Source organism: Hippopotamus amphibius, chromosome 9, assembly GCF_030028045.1.
Source record: "Hippopotamus amphibius kiboko isolate mHipAmp2 chromosome 9, mHipAmp2.hap2, whole genome shotgun sequence".
In the NCBI taxonomy this organism is placed as follows: Eukaryota; Metazoa; Chordata; class Mammalia; order Artiodactyla; family Hippopotamidae; genus Hippopotamus; species Hippopotamus amphibius.
This window is the reverse complement of record NC_080194.1, coordinates 28,411,918-28,435,495: the sequence shown is the minus strand read 5'-3', so window position 1 is coordinate 28,435,495 and position 23,578 is coordinate 28,411,918. Positions and strand designations below refer to the sequence as shown.

The window sequence follows — 23,578 nt, the reverse complement described above, 5'->3', positions numbered from 1 at the left end:
AGAAATAAGCCCATATAAATACAGTCAAATGATCTTTGATGATGGTAACAAGAACCCAATGGGGAAAGGATAGTCTCTTCAATAAATAGCATTGGGAAAACTGAATATCCACAAGCAAAATAATGAAATTGGATCTTTACCTTAAACCATACAAAAATTACATTGAAATGGAAGACTTAAATGTATAAGACTTAAATGTAAGACCTGAAACCTTTGGATATATTTCCAAAGGAATTGAAATCAAGATTTCAAAGAGGTATCTTCACTCTCATGTTCATTGCAGCATTATTCACAATAGCTAGGGCATGAAAGCAACCTAAATGTCCATTGATGGATGAATAGATAAAGAAAATGTAATATGTACATAAAATGGAATATTATTCAGCCTTAAAGAAGGAGGGGGAAGGGCTTCCTAGGTGGCGCAGTGGTTGAGAGTCTGCCTGCCAATGCAGAGGTCACGGGTTCGATCCCAGCTCCAGGAAGATCCCACATGCCACGGAGCAACTAAGCCCGTGTGCCCAAAAAAACAAAACAAAAAACAAAAAAAAAAAAAAAGAAGGAGGGGGAAATCCTGTCACTTGCAACAACATGGATGAACTTGGAAGACATTATGCTAAGTTAAATAAACCAGACACAGAAGACAAATACTATGTGATACCACTTATATGAGGAGTCTAAAATAGTCAAACTCACAGAATCAGAGAGTGGAATGGTGGCTGCTAGGGGGTGGGAGAGGGGAAACAGGAAGCATTAGTCAAAGGGCACAAAGTTACAGTTATGCAAAATAAATAACACCTAGAGACCTACTGTATAACATAAACCCTATAGTTAATAATACTGTATCATATACTTAAAAACTTGCTAAGAGGGTAGTTATGTTAAACATTTTTATCACACAAAACAGCAATGATAATAATAATAATAATAATAATAATGGTAGGAGGAAATTTTGGTGGTGATGGATGTTTACGGCATAGATTGTAGTATGGTTTCGTGGATATATACTTATCTCCAAACTCATCCAGTTGTATATATTAAATATGCACAGCTTTTCGAATGTCAATCATATCTCTATAAAGTGGTTTAAAATGTTTTTGTTCTGCTCAGCCTGTTCTGTTACCCAACTGGTCAAAATACTTCATCATATCTTTTTCTGATTTAAGTTTTGTAAATGTTGTATATCCTGATTTATTCTATGGTTGGAAACTGGAGTGAAGCATTTTCTAAAACACTACAATGTTTTGCTTTCAAACCTTCCCCTATGTTCTTAATCACATTATCTTTCTTAATTCCAAGGTAGCTCATTATAACACATAAGCATACAGATATATGATACATGATACCAGCCAAACAATACCTGAAATCTCCAGTTTGGTGAAAACAGGGATAGAAATACCTGTCACTATTTTAGAAACCACTGCATGTTACAAGCAGTCTATTTAAATACAAGTATTCACATACTGGGAGTTCCCTGTTGTGTGGATTAATTAGTGAGGCTGGAGCTAAATGAATGTTGGTGAAAATGTTACACTAGGAAAGATAGAGGACTGCAATGATTTTGAAATTCCAGGGTCTTGGGCTCCTACTAAACCATCTCTGTGAGTATAGCTAAACATCCCATCAATCAAATAACTTAAACACAGTGATTAACAGAGCTTAGTGAGAACACCACACTATCTCAACTTTTAGATATTACCTTAAAATCAACTGAAAATCAAATTGCTAAGAGAAAATCCAGTTTACCCAATGTTTTAATTTGTAGGTAGGTATAAACTTAGTCTGCTTCACTGAATACAATAAGTCGGGTTTCCAAACACTAGGAAATGTCTCCATATTTTGCATCCTTCTCTGATCTGCCTATATTTCTTCAACCTCCACCAAGATTCACTTGACACCTGCCATTTTTCTTAAGAAGGCTACTTAGAAATGAAAAGTTGTTTACATGAAATAATGCCTCCTAAAGACAGAGCACTTGGCTGAACAACAAAAAAAGAAGTTTCAAAAGAAGCTTGAGTCCCAGATGGCCACCAAACAGGAAGTTCATTAATTCATTCATTTTACCAACTACTGTTCCAGGCAACATTGTGGATTCAAGAGTGAACAAAAGAGACAAAAATCCCAGAATTCAGTGACACATTCCGGTAGATCAGAGCCTATCCCTCAGAAGCACTTAGGCAGCAAAGCTAGAGTAGAATTGACTGCTTATTGGGATGTTGGAAATTTTTTTCCTATTCTGGAAATGATTTTTTGTGGAAATCTAATACGTGCCTCATTAACCTATTTACTATTCACAACAACCCTAATAAATATTATCGCCTTTTTACAATGAACAAACTGATAAAAGAAGGTAATTTGAGAACAACAGAGAACAACATAGCAAGTAATAGCCGAAACTCTAATCCAAGATTCTGATTCCAAAATGGAGTTCATTCCATTAGTCCACAGCTCATCTAATCCCATCTGTAATGGTCCTCCCAAATTCCATCACACTCTTAAAGTCAAAATGGGTGAGAAAAAGCTGATTATGAGAAAAGCAAGCATTTCCCTTCAAAGTACAACCCCCTGGTTGGCATCCTCAGAACAAGCTTTGAATCAGTGCATTACGTTTTCTCCATCAGGTAGCTAGTAATAGTTCACTCTAATCAACTCTTTATTCAACTCTCTATTAGAAATCACAACCTCCAAAGCCCACTCAGCCCAGCTAACTCACCCTCTCATTCCTCCACAGAACTGAGGCATGTTCACAATTTCAAACAAGAAGAAAGGGTATGAGCCAGAGAAGGGCATCTAAATATAATATCATAAAGATTCAGGCTGGAAATAAAATAGAAATAGAGCATTCTCAATGTTGATGGGCACTTCTTCACTTTCCATTTGCAGCATGAAAATTGACAATATCATTTAAATAAAATATGTGTTGTATTCACTTTTGCAAAAATCCAATTGTTCTCCTCCATCTTTGCAAACTTCACAAGACTTTAATAGTTTCATTTAAGAATAACTTATGGTTGATAGGTTTTTCTTTTTAAGGCTCTAATTACACTCCTTTCCTCAAATCTTCCCAGAACTACACATAATTCCCATCGAATAAAAGTGAAAATATATTTATATTGATTTTTTAAATTTTCATATTTACTTCCTTTCATTCAAGCTACCACCCATACTATCATTATAAGAACTTGTCGGTTAAAATATGTTCCAACTAAAGCCTGGTAGGCTTTGAATGCTAGATAAAAATCATTCTCTGAGGCTAATGAAGACAGAAACTCTGCCTGTAACAATATTAAGTTTGTTTCCTCTGGTGATTCAGAGAAGTGAGCAATCTGTCAGTAATACATTGAGTGAAATTACTTGTCTTGTAGGAATAACTGCTGACAGTCACTTTATTTCAGGGCTGACCCAAACATCTCCCTGCTGACAAACAAATTACTACGTCTAACTTTGAAAAGGTAACTAGCTTGTTTTTAATTTTGATTGGTCTCTCAGAATCCCTTATACATACACTCAGGCCCATCCTTCACTGTATTAAAAAAAAAAGCAACAAAATGTGTTTTGGGGGGACAGGTTTGAATTGATGAGTTTAAAAAAAAGTAAAAGAAGAAAACCCTATCGTTTGGAACTAAGAAAAAGAACTGTTATTGCTTCTTTCCAAGACTGTTATGCAGATAAGACTGGTAAGTGTGTCTACTCTACATTAAGACTGGCAGTGCCGCCAGTGACTGACTGGGTGAATGAACACATTACCGAGACAGTATTGTAGGAATTAATTTTCTTCAATAAAGTGATTTTTAAGGCTCATATATTTCACAATCTAAACATATGTCACTGTTTCATAAACAAAATAAATGGATTAAAATAATACATTACCAATATGCTGACATGCGGAGATATTTTAATTAGAAATTCTTAAACTGTGTGATATTTAACTGCTGTATTTGCTAAAGAGAAGCATGCATCATTTAATAAGAAGGCATGAGACAGGTGTATCATTTTGCATGATATGGTATCAGATTGTATTTAATATAAACTACAACTATGAGGCAACATTACTTCCAATTAAAAAAACAAAACAAAACAAAATTACTTTAGGTATCGATCATGTTGAAAGTAACCACAAAAAATTAATCAATACACTAAAATCACTCTTTCATTTAAAAAAGAAAAGTCATTCTGAGCTTAGTTTCTGAGACACTATTTCTTCTGGAACAATCTAGCATCTTAGCAATTTAATGGCCATATTTACATGAATGCCTCATTATACTGGTCCCCTCCTTTTGACTTACTTGAAGGACCAATGCTAACATAGCTGAGGAAAGCAAATGGCAACTGGTCCTGAAATTTATACAGGCAGAGAATTGGAATAAGCAGCAATATAATATATTGTTTACTATAGCAAGTGCCCTCTGTTCTCTAAAGGTCAAAAGCATTGTAACCTTAGAGTTACAGTTTCTGATTGTTCCCAGGGTTAAATACATTATCAAAATTAATGGTTCAAGCCCCTCAACCTTCAGATATATGAGTATTCGTGCCTCCATCTGTTGAACTATTCAACTATTCAGCTAAAAATAGCATTCTTTGGCCTTCTCTTTCCTAATACTGCGCCCCTGAGGCAGAGAAAACCATGCATGGAGTGCAAAAAAAAGGAAAAAAAAAGAAAAAAAGAACACTTTACTGTGTCTTTCTTATTTTAAAGAAAAAACAACTGGAATATACTAATGTAAGGAGGATCTTTCCATTTTAAATAACTTTTCTCTCTGATAACAAAATTTCAGGCTTCCAGAGTATGACTATACTCTTAAGACTACCCAGGCTCACTAATGTTAGAAGTGACAACCTTTGAAGGACAAATTAACTGTACATCAGGCAGAGAGGACCACTTCTGAGCAAGGTGTGTGTGGAGATGGTGGTGGTATATATGTGTTGTGGCTTTTCTTCCTAAGAACCTCTGATTAGAATAAAACTTATTAACATAATTGTAATGCTTAGTATCCACAATTTATCTTAACGATAATTGTCGACAGACCTGTGACATTTTAGCTTGTCAAAGGAATAGAGAAAACCCTAGCTAGAAAAGAAAGTAGACTTTAAAATCAATAAAGCAAGATATTAAATTTGTTCTCTCTACTTTTGCTCAAGATTTAAAATGTTAATGTGTGTAGCAGCTTAGATATGGGTGTCCACTGTGCTGTTCATGGAAGTCCCAATAAACATGTTATACTCATACTAGGAAAGTTTGAGAAACCTGCCTTTCAAACAAGGTCAACCTTTTCTAAGCGGTGTACCATACAAGCAAACAGAGCAAAGGTTTCCTGACATGCAGGGAAAGGGGCAAAAAGTGGAAGTAAGAAAACAGAGAAATAATTTTAAAAAAAGAAAAAGAAAGAAAGAAAAAAGAAGAAACCAGGAAACTCTCAAATCAGCCCAAACTTACACTGCAAAGCCATGAGGGCCCCTGCTTTACCAGGTTCTGTATTTAGCCTAATTAAAGTGACAGACATGTGGCATATGTTGTGCTCCTAGATCAGCATTGCTACAGCACTACACAGATCTGGCACTCACATATATGACATCATGGTTTCCACAAACCCAACAGAAGCCAGATTTGACAGCATCAGGGGTCTGTGATGGTGGGGGGAAGAGAAGCCAACCTAAGTGAAAAATTAGTAAAAGAAGAGACTGGTAGAAAATGGGCTAAGGGAAGGTTGATGGGATAGAACTCAACACCTCAAGAGAAAATAAAAGTCAAGATGAGAGGCAGTTTTGAATTTGAGCCAAGGCCACCTGCTTTCACATTCTTCCAAGCACTTAAAAGTTTAACAAACTATCTGTCCTGAGTAGGTAAGCTTGCTAACTGTCATCACACAGGAAGTCTTGTTCTTAATGTCCAGTTATCTCTCTGTTTAGCAATCCTAAGCACAGTAGATTTTCAGAATGTCCAGAAATATGGCACAGTCTCCACAGCTGAAAGAAAGCCTTAGAAAAGAAATCCCTTCTGGCTGTATAGAAGACAGCAGATACTCTAACAGTATATGCCTTGTCATGTCTGGGTGGAAACCCCCTATATATTTCTTATAATCAAAAGGAAAGAGAAAGGAAGAAGGCAGGTGACAAGCTCCGAACTCTTCCTTAGGCTACTTCCAAGGTGTCTTTTGATCTCGTCTTCCTCTTTCTTCTTAGAAGAGCTTTCTCTATCATTTTCCAAAAATGCAGATTCAAAAGCAACAGAGAAGATAATGTCAAAGGGACACTTTTTGATTACATAGTAGTTGATATGTATAGACTGGCAGAGCCAATAGGAGCTGAATATACAACTTTGCTAGATGTAATTTGTTTTCTTATTTTGAATTGGGTTTACCATCCTAAGTTAGAACATAAAATTCAGTATTAGATCTAACCCAGAAAGTTAAAATGCAGTTCAGTGTGAGATAACGTGTCTCCTTTTTTTGTGATTCAACTGATAGCTAGCAACCCTCCAGTATCTGACAGCCCCAGAGAGGTACTCCAATGATACCTCTGCTACCCCTATAGAAAGGGGTTTGGTTTCCAAAGGAGCCATATGAGCCATCTTCTCCCATGTAGTAAGAATATTCCACAAAAACAACAAAGAGCTTTATTGGAAGTTAAATATGAAAGGGCCACTATAGAAGTTCATGGAGCAAAAAGCAACCAGTCAGGCCCAGGCACCCAACCTCACTTCAGCCAGAGAAAACTAAATTAGAATACCCGAATTTGGTAGAGTTAGAAATCCTGGATAATAACTCTGACTCCAAGAATATTTTGTAGCCTTGGTTAAATAATTTGACCTCTCTGAACCTCCATCGTTTTGTCTATAAAAGCAGAATTATATTTTATCAACTGTATAAGGTTGTTACATGGTCGAATGAGGTTTTTTTTTTTTTAATGTTTAAGTATTCTTTAACTATTATTCAGCACTATACATAAAAAAAGAGTAAGGGAAATAAAGATGGTTTTGAAAGCACTCATAATGTAAAGAATTTGCCTAAATACATAGCAACAATCTATTTCAGAGGCATTGGTTTGGGGTTTGCCTTTTTCTCTGAAAGAAAAGGAGCAAAAAATGAGCCTCCTTAGGAATGAGAAAAAGGGAAAGATTATGTTTTTGTGTTTAGGGTTGAGTGTTTGTCACTTTAAAAAAAAAAAAAAGCCTAGAATATGACTGAGCAATCCAGTCCCCCACCCAATGAAGCACCAATGGAAGCATTCATACCTCAATCTGTTTGTGGTTGTAAGAGTGGCCACCACCATGTTCAAAGGTGTCCAAACTCCTGCCAAAACGGTCACTTAGGCCCTTTAGCCTTGGGTTAATTTGTGGGTGGGAGACATGACCTTTCTGTTTAGTAGCATATTCAGAAAAAAAAAAAAAAAAAAGACAAAACATACTGTCAGAACTCATGAAACAGAACATATATTTCTAAATTCAGGGTATTGACCACACCAAAGAATAGAAAGGTTTAGGACCCAGATACTCTTTTTCACAGAAATTTGATTATAGGATCAAACAATGGTATTGGTTTCTTATTTTTGCCTCTAACTCAAGAAGACAATAGCTATGGAAAAAGGAGAAATAGATTTGATGGACTATGAGTGAGGTTTCTTTTTATATTTTTATCAACTGCAGTAAGTTCCCCTGTTAGCAGTGGAGAAAGTGAAGGCTTAGAAGAGAGGTAAGGTTGTTGCTTTCATTAGGCAAAATTTCTAGCTCTGCCAGGCAGTCCATAATGGATAATATCTTGAAGACTTTTGGGATGAGGCTTATGACAAAAACTTCTCAAAGTACTGCAAAAATTCTTTATTTGCAGACCCAATTGTGGATGCTCAAAATATTTTTTCACAGTAAAATATCTGTACATTTTTTATTTTCAAGTCATATAAGGAATAGCAAAGAAGAAATAAAAATGCCTAGTTAGATGCTATTCCCTATATTATTTAAGAAAATTCAACAATAATCACAGTAAATTATAAGAATAAAAAACTATCTTTATCCACTGTATTGAAATTCAAGTTATCATATATTTTCTAAATGCTCAAATACTGAAGGTTTAACCATTACTTTAATGATAGTATCGTTTTGTTTTTGTTAAAATATACACTCATTTAAAGTCGATTTCCTATTAAGATGGAAGTGATAGAAGGGTGGAAAATGCTAAGGGTGTAATACTTAGTCCTATTGTTAACACTCCCCCGCACCCCATTTGAAGGAGATAAGGTGCAAGTGATTTTTTAATTTAGCTTCCAAAACACTTTCTCTCCAATTTTAGTTTTATAGGTAAAGAACACTAATCCAGAATTTGGTCAGACACCATGCCCAGACTTTGGACCTGGCATGAGGATGAGGATAAGGATGAGGATACACATATTCAGGAGCAAAGTGTTTACATTTTACAGACAGTTAAAGTAATTTGTTAATAACAACCCCCTATTTTAAGAGCTGCAAGAAGGAAAATGTCCAACGTTGTTTTCTGTTTTGATGCTTATGTGTAAAACCTAATTTGGACATGAATGGAGGTATGGATGAAGAATTGATAAGGAGAAAGCTAACATACCCAATAACAACTTGCCATAAAAAACGATAAAACCAGTAACTTACCTGACAGAGCATATATAGTACTAAGTCATAACGTCATTTTTCCTTTAAAAATACTGACACTGACAGTGTTCTCTTCTATTTGCAGTATGGTAAGTATGTAAGGTGTTAATCCTTTTAGGCTATGCTTAAAAAATTATTTAACATTCAGGCCATTATTTAGCATACAGCTGGTTAGCAGTTTTCCACTAAAGTACTGGCTCATATCCCACATTTTCTTCTTCTGGCACTTACCTGGAGCTGTAAAGGGCTGAGTCCAGAAGCAGCAGCAGCTGCCATTGTTGATGGAATGAACTGCACGGGGTAGTTATCACCTGTCGGAAAGAACAATGCATACAGGTTTAGACAATGCAAAGGGAATCACAGCAGACAAGTACAAACATGGTCCTTGGATTGCCTGAGCTTTACAACATTGCTCTAAGCCCAAACATCTGCAGAAACAAAAGGCTTAGTTGGGCACAGACTTGCAGTGCTGCCTTGGAACTTTTTGTTAACAGATAGCTGGTAGGCAAACTGGCAAAACATGAATGTGATGTTAAAAAAATTAAATGTGCAATTCAAGCATGTTCACTCCATTACAAATCTTGTAATACATCATTTTTTTAAGAGTAAAAAAAATATCTTAAAGCCAGGCTGACATTCAGTTCACTGAGAAAGCATTAAGGCTTTTATATTAAAACAACAAACATTTTGGCTTGGTAGGTAAGGCAGAGTATTACAGTCCAAAAAAGATTAAGAGTTATTGACTGTCCATAACCCTAACCTTTATTTTATAAAAAATAGAGAAAAAAATTTAAATGCAACCTCTTTAATTTGATAGGGGTAAGAGAGAAGCTAATCTTATCTGCCAACATTCTGTGAAATGCCTGGCATCCCAAATAGAGTGGAAACTGTTTTTCTGCACTAACCTCTGGTGGAACCTAGCCCAGAATCATGCACGCACACACTAGGCACTTATCACTTATTTTCTGATGATGATTTGATTAAATAACCACACATTTTACATGTGATGTCTGCATTAAAAGTCTGGTTGAGATTGAGCATGGTTCAGCAGAGATCAACGCTACATCTTAATGTGTTTCTGGCTCCAGACTGCTCCTAAACAGGGGGCCTAAATTACCTTCTGTGACTTAAGAATACAGGCTGTATGAACCTGAAGAGCGAAGACAAAGTGATGAGAAATGTATTGTGATAGTGATAACAAAAATCAAGACTAATACTTATGGGTAAACTACACAATAGCAGTGATTTAATGGAGTATCACTTTGGTTTCAGCCACTTATTTAAAGTCAGTGTTATGTACCATCTCTAGGCTATATTTTAATAGGCTGTTCCCCCACACATTTTTGACATTTATAATAATCACACTTTTTGCATAAACTTTTCTACACTAAAAGCTGAATGTAATAATAAAAAGTGTAGAAAGAATCACAGTAATAAAAGTAGTCAACTAGAAAGCAATAAAAACCGCTTTTTTTCTGCATGGACACTGATACCTGGAGCTATCCTGGTGACCCTGGTTCCTTGGAACTCATCCTGTTTGCCACATGAAGTGCTACTCAGTTGGCCCAACGTAAATGTTAAGTTGCTTTCACTTTTAACAAATTGTTAGCTTCTAATCTACACAGTCTCTTTGCATCATATCCATAATACCTCATCAGACCATTGAGCACAGTGTGTGCTTGTACACAGTCCAGTAACAATTGGCTTCTGATTGCATATGGAGCGCTGCTACAATGCATTCACTAACACTATATTGTGCTGGTCTCCTATGGAGTAATGTTCAAAATATCTGATCTTGTTTTTCCCCTTCCATGAGGTTGATTTTGGTTTGCAGTGCTACATGAGCTTTTTAAAAAAGATAACTAGGCCAAATTATTTTTTATAGTAAATGACTGTCGCTTTATGCTTAAATAATTCTACTGATCCTCTTGATATTTAAACTAAATTATCTGAAGAAAGAATATCCTAATTTAAGTCAAATAGTATTTCTTTGGTTGATATCTTATCAAGTTAAAAAAATCACAAAACGATGCTGAATTAATGATGCTTCAAAAATAGAGGGGAAAAAAATCACCATTCCAACCATCAACATGGGCTGCCTCTCAGAATATTTTAGAGCTGTTCTTTCTTTAAATATCATGCATTATTCATACTAATTCTAAACCATAACCCCCCTCCCTTTAAGTTTAATACCAGTTGCTTTATTTGTACTAAAACATTTTTCATGTCAAACATATTTTAAAAAAATCAAACTCTAAAAGAATTCCCTGGGGCACTCCTTTTTTCATAGCTGTCATGCTTCTATGCTATGAAATAGCTGATTTTTTTTCATAGTTTTTGGCTTGCCAGTTAATTTATTACTATCTCTACCACACCCTGTAGTACTCTCTAGCTCACCTGCTGGCTACAAACAGCTTTCTTTCCACTGCTGACAAGCATATTTTAAAAATGTTTTTAACCTTTCTGCTGGTTTGAATTTGTATATCTGAATATAATCTTTGGAAAGCTATTTCTCCAGAACATATTATCGTATCAATACTAAAAGTAAAAATGAATATATTAGAGCAACAGAGTATATCACAGGGAATGATCAGAAGAGAGACAAAAAGGAAAATGCCAGAGAGGGAGAAGATAAGAGTGAAGAAGAGGAGGGTTAAAAGTAGAAGAGAAGATTTAAGAGGGAGATGGAGTTAGAGTATTGTGAAGTTTAATTCTTTTAAAAAGTTACATGCTTCTCCCCTCCACCCCCGCCTTTAATTGTCTCCACGGACGAGTTGACCAAGAAAAAGCTGTCAGTGGCTGACTTGGCAAGGAATCAGTCAACATGTTGTAGCAATTTTTTTCAGTCTCTGGATTTGAAATGCTTGCGTGAGGACCCATTCTCTTTAAATTTGTACAAAAGAAGATGAAGCCTGTTGAAACAGGTTGCTTTTAGCCACTACTGTAATCTGGCCCTTGATACCTCTAGTAAAAGTAGACAACCTCCAAATGCCAGTTTGGGAGATAATGCCCATTACATAAATCCATCTTTCCAGGCTTCTAGGTTTTCTAACTGATTATTTTTATCTGAAGATTACAGAATAAATATGAAACAGGATTTAAAATCTATGGAAAATTTGCCTGACATTAGTTTCACTTGCCACAATAAGCAACATTGCTTTGAAATCAAAGCAGCTCCACAGCAAGAGTCCCTGAATAAGAGAAAGTATATTTTTTAATTTTCAGGGAAACTGAAATGAAGCCGAAACTTATTAAGACTTAAACAGGAAAAGGAGGAGCTTGTATCATGAAATTAGGACCCATTAGATTCAGGCTACCTCCTGCAAGAATAATTCTAGTTTGTGTGATTCAGATATAAACTTCACTTTTACTAAAAAGTCAAAAATCCCATGGGTAAAATTCTGTCCATTTACTTTGATTCTTCAGAAAGATAAGGGACTGGGGTGATTGCAGTCTTCTGAGATGCTAACTTCAGATGTTAACCTATTTAGAGACTTTGGGAGGAGTAAGGAAGAAAAAAATACATCAGACTCAGAGACGGGAGTCAAAGATTCTTCAGTTACTGGCTCAAAGTGTCATACCTCATTTTCCACCCTCCAAAACAGAAGAAAAATATACTATACATCCCTAATCTCACAGATTACTGTCTGGTGGTATCACAGGATATTGGTAAGTTATTTGAGTTGCCAAATAACTCATAGATAGAACCCACTTTTATGAGCTATCATTTTTGCTACAATATGGAAATATTTCAATCACAATCACCAATATAGACTTGGACATGCCACATCACTTGCCTGGATGCATGTATTCAGAATAGCAAAATATTATAACTCCTCTGTATTCTGAGGAAATGCCATAATCAATCTGAATTTATTTTTGTGAGACAGCATACTGCAGAAAAAGTTAGTAGGCAATGGGTGACACATTTAGAATCTTAAAAATAAAACAAAACCTTTAATTTGTTCTGAGAACAACTGGACAAAAAAAATTGGCATGGATTATAGTATATATTGCTGAGATCACCATGCTTTTATTTCTCCTGCTAAATTTCCCTCTATTCATCAAAGAATAGACCAATGATGAGAAGAGTCTTGATCTCAAGACTTTCTCTAAGAGCATCTGCATTGTCTTTCATACCTTTAAAGAAGCTAAGAATCAAGGATCAATCCTAATTTCTTCACTTATTTCATAGATGCATCCAGACTCTTGACTAATCATATGAAAATCATGGAATTTGTCACAATAGCAATTAAATAAGTATGGATGAAATGATATAAATGCACCCCCATTACAAGAAATTAACTTAAAATAACAACTTAAAGTTCACAACTTAATGATAGCTCACCAATGATATAGCCTCCATATATGAAGAAGGGCACAGTTAATCTCAATCTCCATAAAACTAGGTTAGTTTATACCAGTGAACATATATAGTTTCTTCTTGGAACTCACCACGCTTACTTAAAAGTGAGAGTATTAATCTGAAGATCCTCAGAAATGCTTTGATTTCGAGTAGATGGATTTAATTAATGAAGTGTTCCAGAAATAGTGGTTACATGCCTCTCCTTTAAATAGTCAAGAAGAGCTAGAAATGGCTAGCTTCACAAGATGTCATTTGGATAACCCCATACATGTAAATTACATTTTTTTATACACATACATACACACACACACAAAAGCTAGACTTTTCTTTATATCTTACACACTTAGATCATGCCTATAAGAGTATAAAATGTCAAATATTCAGAATTTCAGTCTGGATTCTGTCTCCACTAATTTTTAGATGTGAAAACTTAGAAAGTTTACTTTGACTTTTAGTTTATTTTTTTCTTTTAAGGAAATACAGATAATCTTAGAATTGTTATGAAAATCAAATGAGAATATATATGTATATTCATATATATGTATATATACATATTTTTAAGCTCTTTATTGGAATATAATTGCTTTACATTTTTGTACCAGCTTTTGAGGTACACCAAAGTGAATCAGCTGTATTTATACATATATCCCCATATCCCCTCCCTCCTGCGACTCGCTCCCACTCTCCCTGTCCTGGCCCTCTAAGGCATCACCCAGCATCGAGTTGATCTCCCTTTGTTATACAGCAACTTCCCACTAGCTATAAACAGAGTGAAGTAAGCCAGAAAGAGAAAAACAAATATCGTATGCTAACTCATATACACGGAATCTTAAAAAAAAGAAAAAAAGGTACTGATGAACCTAGTGACAGGGCAAGAATAAGGATGCAGATGCAGAGAATGGACTGGAGGACATGGGGTTGGGGGCCGGGGGGTGAAGGGGAAGTTGGGACGAACTGAGAGAGTAGCATAGACATATAGACAGTATATACATATTTATATATGTATATAGATATAAGCAAATAAGTGGTGCTCAATAAATGCTAACTGAAACAAAGAAATTAAAAAGAAGTATTAGGTAGCAATTGTACACCAGCAAATTAGACAATCTAGAAGAAATGGACAAATTCCTTGAAACACACAAATTACCTAAACTGACTCAAGGAGAAATAGATAATATAAACAAACCTATAACAAGTAGATTGAATCAATAATCAAAAACCTCCCAATAAAGAAAATTCCTGGACCAGAGAGATGGCTTCACCAATAAAGTCTACTGAGCATTTAAGAAAAATTAACACTAATCCTTCCAAAATCTTCAAAAAATTTGAAGAAGAGGAAAACTTCCTAACTATGAGGTATGAGGCCAATATAACCTTGAAAACAAAGCCAGATAAAGACATCACAGGAAAAGAAAATTATAGACCAATATCCTGTATGCATATTAAAATCCTCAACAAAATATTAGCGTATTGAATCCAACAGCATATCAAAAGGATTATTCACCATGGCGAAGTAGGATTTATCCCAGGAATGCAAGGGTGGTTCAACATTAAAAAATCAAAGCAATACATAACACTAATAGAACAATGGGGGAAAACCCACATGATCATCTCAATTGATGCAGAAAAAGCATTTGATAAAATCCAACATCTTTTCATGATAAAAATTCTCAGAAAACTAGGAATAGAGGGAAAGTTCACCAATATGATAAAGAGTACTTATGAAAAACCCACAGCTAACATCACACCCAATGGTAAAAGACTGAAAGCTTTTCTAGTAAGATTGGGGACAATTATACCCACTTTCACTGTTGCTCTACATTGTCCTTGAAGTTCTAGTTAGTACTTTGAGACAAAAAAGAAAGAAAGGAAAGAAAGAAAGGAAGAAAGAAAGAAAGGAAGAAAGAAAGAAAGGAAGAAAGAAAGAAAGAAAGAAAGAAAGAAAGAAAGAAAGAAAGAAAGGGCATCCAAATTGGTAAAAATAGGTAAAACTATGTCTATTTGTATATGAAGTGGTCCTATAGGTAGAAAATCCCAAAGAATTCATAAGAAAGCTACAAGAGCTAATAAATAAATTCAGCAGTTTCAGCATATAAGATTAACACACAAAAATCAACTGTGTTTCAATATACCAGCAATGAACAATCCAAAAGAAAATTAAGAAAGCAATTCTACTTACATTAGCATCTAAAATAATCAAATACTTAGGAATAAACTTAACTAAAGAGGCAAAGACTTGCACACTGAAAAACTATAAAACATTTTTGAAAGAAATTTTTAAAGATCTAAATGAATAGAAAGGCATCCATGTTCATAGACAGGAAGACTTAATGTTGTTAAGATCAACAAAGCAATCTACAGATTCAGTGAAATCTGCACCAAAACTCCAACAATCTTCTTTTACAGAATTGGAAAAGCCAGTTCTCAAATTTACATGGAATGGCATGGGCCCCAAAAGTCAAAACAATTTTGAAAAAAGAAAAATAAAGTTGGAAGACTCATACTTTCTGACTTCAAAATGTACTACAAAGCTAGAGTAATTAAAACAGTATGATGTTGGCATAAGAACAGATATATAGACTAATGAAACAGAATAGCGAGCCCAGAAATAAACCCTTACATATATAGTTAATTGATTTTTTACAAGGGTATCAAGACCATTCATTGAGGAAAAGACATCTTTTCAACAAATGGTGCTGGAAAAACTGATAACCACATGCAAAGGAATGAAGTTGGACCCTTAATTTACACCATATATAAAAATTAATTGTAATGGATCAAAGACCTAAACTTAAGTACTAAAACTATAAAATTCTTAGAAGAAAATATAGGAGTAAGTCTCTGAATTTGGCAGTGATTTCACAGATATGACAGCAAAAGCATAGGCAACAAAAGAAAAAATAGATAAATCAGACTTCATCAAAACAAAAAACTTTTGTGCATCAAAGGATACTGTCAAGCAAGTGAAAAGACAACCTACAAAATGAGAAAAAAAAAACTTGCAAATCATAAATTTGATAAAGCATTAATATCTAGACTATATAAGAATTCCTGAAACTCAATAAAGATAAAACAAACAACCTAATTCAAAAATACGCAAAGTACTTAGACATATTTCCAAGGAAGATATACAAACTTCCAATATGCACATGAAAAGATGCTCAAAATCATTGATCATTAGGGAAATGAAAAACAAAACCACAATGAGATACCACCTCACATCTACTAAGATGGCTATAATTTTTTTAAAAAACTGTAAAATAACAAGTATTGGTGAGGATATAAAGAAATTGGAACACTCCTGCATTACTGGTGGGAATATACGAGTAAAAGTTAGAGCCCCTATGGAAAACAGTTTGATAGTATCTCAAAAGGATAAACATAGAACTAGAACTACCATATCACTCAACAATTCCATTCCTACGCATATATCCAGAAGAACTGAAAGTAGGGACACAAACAGGTACTTGTATATCAATGTTCACAGCAGCATTGTTCACAATAGCCAAAATGTGGAAACAACAGAAATATCCATCAACAGATGAATGGATACACAAATAAATATACAGACATAGACATATATATACAATGGGATATTATTCAGCCATAAAAAAGAATGGACTTTTCATATATACTGCAATATGGATGGCCCTTGAAAACATTCTTAGTGAAATAAGCCAGACACACAGGGGCAAATATTGTATGATTCCATTTATATGAAGTACCTAGAATAGGCAAATTCATATAGAAAGGTAGTAGAATAGAGGTTACCTGGGGTTCGGGGTAGGGGGTTAGAGGGATAGAGAGAGTTATTGTTTAATGGCCACAGGGTTTTTGTTGGAGATGATTAAAAGTTTTGGGTATAGATAATGGTAATGGTTACAAAAAAAATTGCAAATGTATTAATATCACTGAGTTGTACACTGAAAAATGGTTAAAATAAAAAATATTATTTTATGTATATTTTACCACAATTTTTTCTTAAAGAAGCATTAAGTATACTAGTAAAATTGCTTTTGGTCATCAGGCAGCGAAGCAGTATATCTCAGTCAAATGCTCAGTTTTTGGACTGCATTTCTAACGGATAGGAATGCAGTTTAATGTAGTTAAATTTACTCAGTTTCATGGTCAGACTTTATCCCCAAACATAGTGCTTTAGAATTTTCAAAGAACTTTCATACATTTTAACAAATTTAATCTTCACACCCATGCTGAGTAGTCGACAAATCATGACGTATTTTCCTAGATGACAAAAATGTGAGGTTGAGCAAGGTTAAGTGACATGTTCAAGTAAGAATTAAAGGAAATAATGTAAAATATTTAACATAGTGTTTGGTACAAAGTAATTATTTAATAAACTTTAGCTGTTGTAATATTATAACTAATAAGTAAGTATAGGAGCCATAAGCAGGCAGACATCCTACTCCTAGGATCTCCTGGGAAACTTTAAGGATGCTTCTCCAACAGCAATCATTTTAAAAATCCCAACTACAGGAAGTCCATGGGTCAGTTGCCTCATCCCTGGCACACGAAGGAGGCTATCCAGTGTTTTTATTTCATAGTCAGTTCAGTCACTCTGAAACACACGTTGGCAACTACGAAAGAGGCTTAATCTTTTAGTTTTCTCAATCATAGGTGCTCAATTGTGTTTATCTTAGACTGGATTGCTATATCTCTTAGCATCATGATGTGAAAGAGCAAAACAAAATTCTGTGGTTTATGTTCTGGGCCCTGATGAGTTCCTTTCTAGAAAGTTGTCTCTAATTAGAGAATCCACTTTTTAAAAAGGGGGGGGTGGGTGGGTTAATTAGGGATTAAAACTCAATAAAGGAATTTCTACAGAGATTATTTTGATAGCTGTTCCCCTGAAACTGTACAATCCCTTTGGGCAATAAGCCTCCTCAGCAACTCACCAGGGTAGGAGAGCTTGCTTGGTGTTCACTACACATGGGGGCCCTGAAATACCCAAAACAATGGGTCAAATTATCTGAAGGGAAGAAGATTGATAGCCCTAACTATATTTGTTTAGAATGTACTAACATGGATTCAGAAACAGTCAACTTTAACAGTAAACATCACCCCAAGGTGCTCCTTGCTTTCTGGAAATCAAAACAATTATTCAATCAGTTGAAGGTACAAACACTATGGAATTGTTTCAGGTTATGGGAAGGTGAAAAAAAGAGAGCCATTTATTTTGTACACGTAATTCATTAAAGATCAATGTAGCACTTATTCTTCAAACTACAAAGTTATGTTAATTATGTTGATGTCTATGTCTAGTAGAAAATAAGGCCCATAACCCGATTTTGAAACAAGGAGAATTTTAAATTTACAAACATGGAAATTAAATAGAGAGTTTCCACATATAGTTCATTCAAAAGGTTTCCAAGACTGGTGTAGGGATGACAACTCAGATTCAGGACAAACCAGAAACTTAGTTTACACCAACATTCTGAAGGAAGTCAAGATGAAGAAAGTTTGAAACTACTTATACAGATCAGAGAAGAACTGAACCACTGCACTGACAGAAAGCTATTCTCTGACAAAATATAATTCTGTACTTAATATGTATACTAATTTCAGAGAATATAGCTTGCTCTAAAAATTCTGCTGTAGGAAAACCAACTTTTAACAATTTGAATAACACAATTTTCTTTCACTCAGGTATCCAAAAACTTTTGGTAATACTAGTATTGACTACTTTGTATCTGAGGAGTTTTTAAAGTCAGTCCTTAAATCATCCAATCCCTTAAGATCTCTGTTCTTTGAATCATGTGAGTTTTGACACAGATATCTTACATTTCCTCACAAGGAAGGGGATTCTCTACCAAATGCATGAGTAATTGAGGGCAAAAAACAGATGTCAAAACCCACTAGGTTTGTTTTTATGCTATTTAGTAAGCTTCCTTACAGAGAATTTTACTAAAGTGATTTATACTTTATTATTGCTTTAAGCAATTTAAAAAATGCCTTTGTTCACTTTATAAACCCATACACAAAGCAACTGCTGCACTCAGATTTGTTGCACTCAGATTGGGTGGTGAATATAATCAGGTTAATATGTTAAAAGAACTTGACACAGAAATTATTAATGAGTAGAACAAGGTCACTACTTCTGAGCTGAGGTCACTTACAAAGAATGCACAAATGAAATTAAGGTTGACTTTTATTTACCTGACTATCTTCTTACATTGGATTCCTTTGGCAATATATCTTTAAACATTTAAAGCCCTGTTTACAAGGATGCTCTGAAAGAAGCTTCAAACCATTATGCCCCTAATTGAATTCCCCAGGAGTCCAGTAAACTCAGAGGAATAAAGAAAAATCATAACATTTGCTAAATCATCTCAAAACATATTTCACTGCAAGGTTATGTGATCTGTTTTTTGAGGTTCAAAGATGAATGAGAAAATACTACTGAATGCTTCATTATTTAGACTAAAATCAAAAAGAATCTTACCTATTAGTAGTAAGCTAATTAAATCAGTTCAGTTTTAACTTTTCTGCCAAGAGAATCAGACAACAAACAATAATAGCATTTTATACTCTATGTGATCACTCTCCTAGAGTAGAAAAGTTCTCAGGAGGAGAAAGTATCTTTAACCAAAGACAATTATTCACAGTAAAGGTATGAGAGAAAGCTGACAAAAATTTGTAGTCCTGAAGGAAAGTGGCATTTTATCTACGAATTCACAACAAACTTAAGTGGAAGAAGAGAAAGTAAAAGTTTTTAGCAACCAATTAGTTTATTAACATGCCCCCTTCACAATTCTATTTTTACTTTAAAATAGCTTTTATGATCTTTTTATTCATAGTTTCTTCATATGCTTCTGTGTTTGTTGTGACTACTAAGCAAAAACATATGAATCTTAGCACTCCCAAAAGAATGTCAAATCCCTTTCTACTTACCTGGTTTGTATGTTATTCCAGGGGGGAAGAGGAATCCCTGTTGGGCAGCAGCAGCTGCTGCCAGGGTCCGCTGGTCATGTGGAAAAATTGGGATCATGAGCGGAGGCATGTGACCCTGAACCTGCTAAACAGAAGAGAGCCTATGATCAGACAGAGAGCAAATGTATGCCAAGAAGTATTTGTTTTTCACTCCTGGTGATGTGCTGGTACCCAAACAGCCACCCACTTCTAACCTCATTCCAAATCTGCTCCCTGAGAAAACCAGGCTAAATTCACCAGATCCCTTTCAGATTTCATTGGTACACCAAGGACATAACCTCATGTGAATTGCCTCATCCCTGCTTCCACTAAATTATAGTTAATGGTTTTCTTTTATCTTGACTTTGTTCCTTTTATTTTCTTTTTTTTTTTAAAGAAAGAACTAGAAGGAATAAGTTTTCTTTTGTCACCGTACAATGATGAAAGGTTTTGCCCTTTCACCTGCTTTGCATTCCGTGCTTTATTTTGAAAATAGTATTTATCATCCTTGGTCAGAAAGTAATGTCTAATTGTTATATATTCCAAAAGCTGTAGCTCCCCAGTTTAGGTATCTTATTTCAAAGCCTCGCTGCATTATGTTAAACATATAGCTCTTCAGATTTAAGGCTACTACATCTTGGCTCCCAATTAAACTAATATTCTTTGCCATACACACCTCGATGTAACATATAAATTGCTTGTCTGGCTAAGCAGTTTTACAGCTTTATGCACTACCATGTAGCTGAGTAATTATGGAGTTGTATTCAGAGAGCATTTCATAATAAATCCTACTATATCAAATTTCATTTGACCTCAATAAATGTATCAAAGAGCACAAAAATGCAAAACAGAAAATCTTCACTCTATATCAGTATTTGTATTCCATATAAAGAAAATAAGGACTATGACAGAATCATGTCTGTGAAAATCACATTTTAATTTCCTAGCTCCCTCCCTTACACTATGTGTGCTGCCCTGATTCCAGAATAGCATCACAGGAAGGTTTTGTACTGGCTTTCAGGGCATGATTTTATAAATTAAACTACAGGACTTTTGTTATTTAAAGATCAAAACTAGGATGTACTAAGAGAAATGATCTTTAAATTCAAACTGGGTCTTTGCCCTCCTTACTAGCATAAAAGAGCTGCATTATATTCTGTTTAAGGTACAAACCTTTACCAGTAATTCTACCAACCCCAAACCCTTCCCCCATTTAAATTCCTAAATCTTCTCTTTAGGCAAAATTCCATATACTGGCTGAAGACCCTGTTTAAATAGCACCAACTTGCCTTGTCCTGTCCCTGTTCCCTCCACAGCCAGGGACATAGCGCAAAAATGTTCCTATGTAGGTCTAAGAGGTTTCATTTACCAACATTTTCTCTCTAGGGAAAGCCCTAAGATGTGGGTTAATAAAGGGCAAGCAAAAAATAAACACTTTACAGTATTTTTCTGAATTCATTTCTCAGGAAAATCAACTTATAATAAAAAGGTCTTTGTGCAATTACTACCTTGCCAGTGGGGCGTGAAGAAAACTAGCTTTGGGCAGCTATTTCTTCCATTTTAGCTGAGGTAAGCCCAAGTTTTGTATATTAGAGTATAAACTTAGCCTGCTTAAACTGGAGCTGATCCCCTAGTGCCCAGGTCTTGCCTTTAACCCTGAAGAAAAGCACTAGGTTTGCTGTTCAATTCCAGCTTGTTGTGACCTGATGCAAACCTGAGATGTCAAAGATGACAGCACTGTTCTGTGTCAGAAAATAAAAAATGATACTTTTGTGGGTGACTATTGTTCAGTGCAAGAGTATATCAAAGGAAATCACTTCATTTACTTCTAGAAATATAGTCCTAGCACGTGCCCAGAACACAGCACAGATGCTTCACATTCTAAAGAAAGGAAACAAGAAAGAGAGGAGTCTAGGTATCAAATTTATTTATTCTTTCTTTCTTTCATTTAACAAACATTTATTAAGTTATTATTATGTGTTATGAATCTTGAGAAGTAGCTGGAAAAATGGGGACTATTCTGCTTGGGAGAGAGAAGATGTATGTTTATGTTCAAATATTTGAAAGAATTATTTGTGGAAGAAGAACCACATTAAGTCTGAGCAGTTACAAAGGGCAGAACTAGGCTCAAAAGAAAGAGGTTTTAGGGAAGTTGAATGTAAAGAAGAATTTTTTGATAATGAGTTATCCAATAATCACTGTGATTAAAGAGGTCGTGTGTGCCATTTCCTAATAGGTGGTCAAGTAAAGTCTGTATACTCATATGTTAGAGATACTCTAAAGGATATGCATAACTGAAACCCTGATTAGACAATGACCTATAGTACCTTTTCAACTTTATAATTCTATGATTGTTTAAAAATCAACATTAGGAAGATAATGTCATATAGTCATTCCTTTACTCATTCATTCGACACATTTATTCAGAATCTACTATGCCTACAAAGGCTTTGTTGTCAAACGAATCTGAGATTAAATCTATACACTGCCATTTCCTTTGCTGTGTGATCTTGAACAGTTACTTAGCCTTCCTGAGTCTATTTCCTCACGTAAAAACCAAAGCTAATGATACTACCTTACATGATTGTTGTGAGGATTAAATAAACAGGAAAAGTAACACCTGTGGCACAGTGACTGGCATATAACAGGCACTCAGTAAATGTTAGATCCTTGCTTTTCTCTTATATAGTTTGCTATTCACTACTAGAAAATTATCAAATTACTGATAAAACAAGAAACAGTGGATCTTAACCCATAACTCTACTTCAGAAAAAGAAACATGAGCCAAAGAAATAATTCAGTTCGGCAGGCAGAGACTTGTTTGTTCTTAGCAGACCCATGCCTCACAGAGCATTATCCCATCCCAAATATCCAGAAAACCAAGAAAAAGAAAGTGGAATTAAAAAGCTCACTTGAAAATGTAATTTGGGATCTTTAGTGTTATTCATTAAATAGCATCTTAGAATGAAAACATTTTACTTTTACATTGATGCCCAAGCTCTTCAGATCTTAAGACAACATAAGGGGATCAATGGCAATTAAGCATCAGAACTTGATTATTGAATCTTTGGTGTCTGAAGATATTTCCTTTATAACTAGCTATGCACATGAAATAACTAAATAAACCACCTAAGGTCATCTTTAATGCCAAAGAGCTGTAGGTGTTTCATATTAACATCAGCTGTAAGAATTTAGGGACGTTCTTTCTGTCCATCACCCCCTACAAGGCAGGATATTTTGGAAAGTTTCATGCTAACTATTAGCTAAGAGGCAGTCAATAAATTGAGGGACAAAGTAAACAAGGAGGGGGACAGAAGGCATTGTGAAAGCAATGATAATGATGGAATCCCAGAGTTGAAATGGAGCTTAGAGTTTATCTAACCCAGTAGCTCTCAAAGTGTGGTACTTAACCAGCAGCATCAGCAACACCTGAGAACTTTAAAAAAGCAAATTATCAGACTCCACCCCAGACATATGAATCAGAACTCCAGAGGTTTCGTCCAACAATCTAAAATTCAGACTAAAATTTAATCCAGAGAAGTGATTCTCAAACTTCTGTGGAATTCAGAATCAACCAGAGGGCTCATTAAAACAAAATTGCTCAACCCCACACTCAGAGTCCCTGAATCAGTAGACCTGATGTGGGGACCTGAGGGTGTACTGTTCTAACAAGTTCC

The 23,578-nt window shown here is 35.0% G+C and overlaps 1 protein-coding gene across 19 annotated transcripts in view; it reads right to left on the bottom strand.

Annotated features, from left to right (window-relative positions):
* SOX6 (SRY-box transcription factor 6) overlaps window positions 1-23,578 on the bottom strand; it is a 636,025-nt gene that overhangs the window by 107,988 nt on the left and 504,459 nt on the right. For 10 of the 19 annotated variants that reach the window (XM_057748518.1, XM_057748517.1, XM_057748515.1 and 7 more), the window contains 3 exons: window positions 19,884-20,007; window positions 8,840-8,919; window positions 7,229-7,351 (listed from right to left, as the gene is read on the bottom strand). In XM_057748518.1, the coding sequence (XP_057604501.1) occupies window positions 7,229-7,351; window positions 8,840-8,919; window positions 19,884-20,007 (327 nt within the window). The remainder of the gene's footprint in view (window positions 1-7,228; window positions 7,352-8,839; window positions 8,920-19,883; window positions 20,008-23,578) is intronic. The other 9 variants (XM_057748522.1, XM_057748524.1, XM_057748526.1 and 6 more) reach the window with 3 other exon arrangements.